General features: G+C 50.8%; 2 protein-coding genes across 2 annotated transcripts; both read left to right on the top strand.

Moving 5' to 3' along the window:
* Positions 1-86: 86 nt before the first annotated feature.
* EMWEY_00057600 (hypothetical protein) lies at positions 87-1,487 on the top strand (the record flags this gene model as incomplete). Its single annotated transcript, XM_013480660.1, has 1 exon — positions 87-1,487. The coding sequence occupies one exon, from the start codon at positions 87-89 to the stop codon at positions 1,485-1,487; it is 1,401 nt and encodes a 466-aa protein (XP_013336114.1).
* A 1,934-nt stretch (positions 1,488-3,421) lies between these two features.
* EMWEY_00057590 (hypothetical protein) lies at positions 3,422-4,882 on the top strand (the record flags this gene model as incomplete). Its single annotated transcript, XM_013480659.1, has 1 exon — positions 3,422-4,882. A coding segment is annotated over one exon (1,461 nt), but the record flags the coding sequence as incomplete, so codon positions are not given.

Genomic DNA, 4,882 nt, shown 5'->3' with positions numbered 1-4,882 from the left:
ATTTTGAGGAAGAGCATGGCCTTGGGAAGGCCTCTCACAAAACGGTTGAGGATGCTAACAAAGGAACGGAGAGGCTGGTTGCCATGATGTATGAGTCTGCAGCAGATTTTGAACGGAAGTGGGCCCCTACTTCAGAGGGAATGCAAGGCGAAGAACTGTTGCGTCCGGCTAAGGTTGCTAGGCTTAATGAGCCATCGTCATCCACCTATCACCCGCAGATGTCTGTTGAAGTATTTGAGTCGGACATCAGTGGAGTGGCATTAGGCCAACCGGTTGACCCTTTAGATGCAGATGCGTGGGAGACGACTTATCCGGAGCTCGGGTTTGACGAAGGCAAGCAGCAGCAACACTTACCGAAGCCGACTGAAGTCTCATTGGTCGAACAGGGGCCATCACCATTTCCCGTAAGTTGGCCATCTACCTATGAAGCAAAGGCTAACGCTAGCCATGTGGACTCGGTGCCTGTTGAGCCTGCAATCAGCGATGAAGACTTTCGATGTCTTCAAGCCTGGCTGGAAGACCTTATGCGGAAAGGGGGTCTACAAACCATCGAGCCAGTTTCGGTAAACACTGTACAGACGAGCCCAGTGGTGGAGGAACAGTCAGCAGCTGCCGCCAATGGTAGTCCTGTGCGTGCCTCCCGTGTGTTTGGAGGTGAATCCACCATTGGGATCGCACACTCAGACAAAGATCAGGGTGTCGCCGTTCTAGCAACCCAAAAGGAGCCAGTGAAAGCTCTTGAACAGCCGGCAACAAGCGTGGATGTTGATTTGAACATTTCCCATAAGTCAGCTTCTGCTACAGCTTTGGAAGCAATCGGCAGTAGAGGCGATGAACGCTGTGATCCCGGGGACATTCGCCTGCATCCATTTGTCCGGCTGCCAGTGGTAAAACAGGAGGATGTCCGCAGAACCTTCCGTGTGGAATATGCAGTATCACCTGAATTTGGTAGGCCAAGCCCAATGGAGTCATTCATGACGATGCGCAATTTATTTGCGAAGGCTTCGCTGACGGCTGAAGAAGTGGACAGACTCTTGTTGGAAGCGGAAACACTGGCGAGTTATGCATTAGACAGGCTATCGCGGCATCACAATAAACACACAGCTAAGTACATTTTTGTAAAGCTTTCGTCTGTCTTTATGGTATTTGACTCCCTGATATGCACAATTGAGGTTCTAGGGGAAAAGATGAACGCCAGCAAGTGGTGGCCTCACTTTGTGCAGAACTTCAGCACGGAATATTACTTTACTGAAGTAGGGAAGACAGAACAACTAAACAGGTTGGTCAATCGACTGAGTTCTGCGCTGGCAATATACAAGACAGGGAATCGTCCTCCCCTTCAGGAGGTAATTGACCTGAAGAGGACCATAATTACCGAGGCACACAAAGGTAGCCAAATGTCTCACCCGTTGTGGAAACTTTGGCTACAGGATGATAAGGAGTTTTCTTGCCCTAGTTGTGGAACCGAAAGTCCTTCTGATGTTTAAACGCCCGGCTGAGGAGATGCAAAACCACCACGACGCCTTATGCGGTCAACTGTTTCGCATCCACGCATCCACCCTCCTGCATGCAACGGGCTTGGAGTTCTATTAGGTGAGGACTATCAACGGTGGCCAAGTGCATCCGTGCTATCCATTTTAATATGCCTTATGCGCAACTTTTAATGTTCCTAGTACCTGGTGCTCACCCCGAGGTTGCCTTCGGCTTCCACGCTTCTTCCTGCATGACGTCTCTCGCACAATCCACATATTATCTGTTGTTTATTAACCCTCCGAGAAGGCACAAGGCCGCACGTATTGAAAATTCTCAAGCTGTACTTCGCAAACAAGCCCATGTGCCCACGTCAGCCCATACGGCAATTCCTCCACTTCAATCAATGTTGGCAGGCAGCACTGGGCTCGCGGAAAAAAGGACAATTGGCCACAGATATGCTTAACTGAAGATGAAACTGCTACTGAGGTCTCTTGTTAACTATGATGCGGTAGCTAAGAGGCATGGGGCACCTCTACATCGACTGCATTCCAGCCTACCTGCCTTTCAAGAAAGAACTTGCAGTGAATTAAGGCAAACTACGGAGGTTACTATTGCTATACAGCATTTGTCAACAGTTTACCTACGAAGGACGATTACACATATGCTACGCTTGAAAGGGCTCATACGACTGGCTGGTCGTGTTTGCACGCAGAGATAGAATACAGGAGTCAGAGGAATGGGCGCTGTGCCTCCAACTAGCCCGTCGGGGCCTGCACCAGTCGTTTATGCCTCTTTGCAGAGGGTTTCTGGGAATGTACGAGGGGGCTAAGGGGCTAGATGTTTCGATGAATTCGTATGTATAGCATTTTAACTCCGTTTCAGCTGGCATTCATCCCTGGCTGGGGGCGCCGTCACGCCCAACATGTGCACATCCGTGTGTGTGCGTGACAGGCAGCTCACGAGGTTATGCAGTAACTTCTCAAATACTCTCCCCCAACAAAGTGTAAGATTCCGCTTGTCTACGCTTCTAGAAACCCAGAATTGGTTAATAGACGGCTCCTTCTCGCTAACTCGATGGGGATGTCTCACAAACACCCGTTTTCCAAACAAATAGCGACGTCAATGTTGGCACCTAGAGTGTCACTAAAAGTCATGTTCACTACTGTCTCTTCAGATTATCAACACAGTCGCGTAGTAGTGCGTGAACCCAACGACAGAATCTGTCTACCGCGCTGCCGCGCGCTAGTGGATACATCTTGTCCACTAGAAGGCACACGACGATATTTGCTACCCCATACTGTTGCTCATACGAAATCACCCAACAAAGAATAACGCTTCAAAGCTTGCCTTAACTGCCCTCCTAGCTTTATATCTGTTTGTCCTAAATTCAGTAGCATCTCTGTTTCTTCAGCTCCTCCTAAACGGCCAGAAGTCCGCGCAGAATTCGACGCCGGGGCACTGTCTCGAAGATGCGCCTGCTTCGCTGTTTCTTCAAAACGCAGCTGGTGAGCAGACTTCTTGGGAGGAAATGTTGAATCAACAATTTTCAGTGCAGTGGTGTGAAACGAATGCATGAAGCTGAAAACCCTCGGGCAGCGAGGGCGTGGTGGGTGGCCCATCTTAAGCAACGGGGGGGGAGAGTGACTTCATTGCTCCGTCTGCAACTCTGTATGTTGCTTGCTTTATATTTTCCGGTGGTTGCCTATTGTACTTAGAAGTCATTCCCAGTAGATCTAGGCATAATAGCTTCATTTCCCGGTTTCCTATGTCGTGGACTCCGACAAACCTACGCACATCATGGGATCGTGGAAACTGAGGCGTGAAGCGTCTCAGCAAAGAGAAGGCAGTGGGGGCATACCTGTAGCTCATATACTTTACGTTATAAACAGTAAGAATAGGGCGACAGCAGCCAGTTATTTTCCCCGCGGAATGCTGGATGACTCCCACAATGGCAAAAAGTCACCATCCTGTGGATTTGGGTCTGCAACAATTGCCGGCATTTCTAGTGTCGCACAACCCACAAATTGTACTCCAAAGTGGTGGATCTGCCTCGTCACCCCATTTACCCCAGCGTGCAGTTGTGCGCGTACGCAACCTACTTCGAGGAGGAGCATATCGCGACAGACGTCTAGCTGGGGCCGTTGTATCCGTTATTTCACTTGTGGTGGTTTTAGCTTTGTTGGCTGTATGCCGGACCGTTCAGAAGAAACTGGAATTCGGAGCAGCACCAGGCCGAAATCTGTCGGATGCGGATGATGATCAGGAGCGCTCCAACATTCTAGAGGAATGCCTGGATTTTGAGGAAGAGCATGGCCTTGGGAAGGCCTCTCACAAAACGGTTGAGGATGCTAACAAAGGAACGGAGAGGCTGGTTGCCATGATGTATGAGTCTGCAGCAGATTTTGAACGGAAGCGGGCCCTTACTTCAGCGGGATTGCAAGGCGAAGAACTGTTGCGTCCGGCTAAGGTTGCTAGGCTTAATGAGCCATCGTCATCCACCTATCACCAGCTGACGCCTGTTGAAGTATTTGAGTCGGACATCAGTGGAGTGGCATTAGGCCAACCGGCTGACCCTTTAGATGCAGATGCGTGGGAGACGACTTATCCGGAGTTCGGGTTTGACGAAGGCAAGCAGCAGCAACACTTGCCGAAGCCGACTGGAGTGTCATGGTTCAAACAGGGCGCACCACCATTTCCCGTAAGTTGGCCATCTACCTATGAAGCAAAGGCTAGCGGTAGTCATTCGGCTTCCGTGTCTATTGGCAATGAACGCAGCGCTGACGCTTTGGTTCCTGACTCCTGGCTCCACGACTTTGTGGGGAGCAAGGCTGCCCACAGCAGCAGACGACGGGCAGCCGGCACGGTATGGCCAAGCCCAGCGGTGGAGGCAACTTTGGCCGCCCCCACAACTGCAGGTTCTATGCGGGCTTCTGATGAGCATGGAGGTGGAATAGTTAAAACCCCACGTACCAAGGCCCGCCGGAAGCGTGCAAAATTGTCCACACAGGTGAATGCAGTAGAACAGCATGGACGCCTGCAAGAGGCCTCTGATGTGACGTCGGGTGGTATTGGGAGGTCAGTTTCAGATGAGGATGGCCTGGCTGCCGCCCGCGTACCCTGTATTCGTGGGGACATTCGTCTGCATCCTTTTGTGCGGTTACCTGCGGTAAATCCAAAACATATCCGCAGAAGCTTTCGGGAGAGGTTTGCGCTATTACCCCGCTTGGGGAAGTCTATTCCTATTATGGAGTCGTACACGACAATGCGGAGTTTGTTTGCCAAGGAGTTGCTGACGGCTATCGATGTGGAGATACTCATGACCGAAGCGGAAATACTGGCGAACTACGCAACAAGCAAACTGTCAGCGACACCAAAGAGGCGCACAGCACACTACCTTGTTGTGAAGCTA

The sequence above is a fragment of the Eimeria maxima genome, genomic scaffold, assembly GCF_000499605.1.
Source record: "Eimeria maxima Weybridge genomic scaffold, Emw_scaff2180, whole genome shotgun sequence".
Classification (NCBI taxonomy): domain Eukaryota; phylum Apicomplexa; class Conoidasida; order Eucoccidiorida; family Eimeriidae; genus Eimeria; species Eimeria maxima.
The sequence above is the reverse complement of the archived record's forward strand: the minus strand, read 5'-3'. Positions and strand labels throughout refer to the sequence as shown.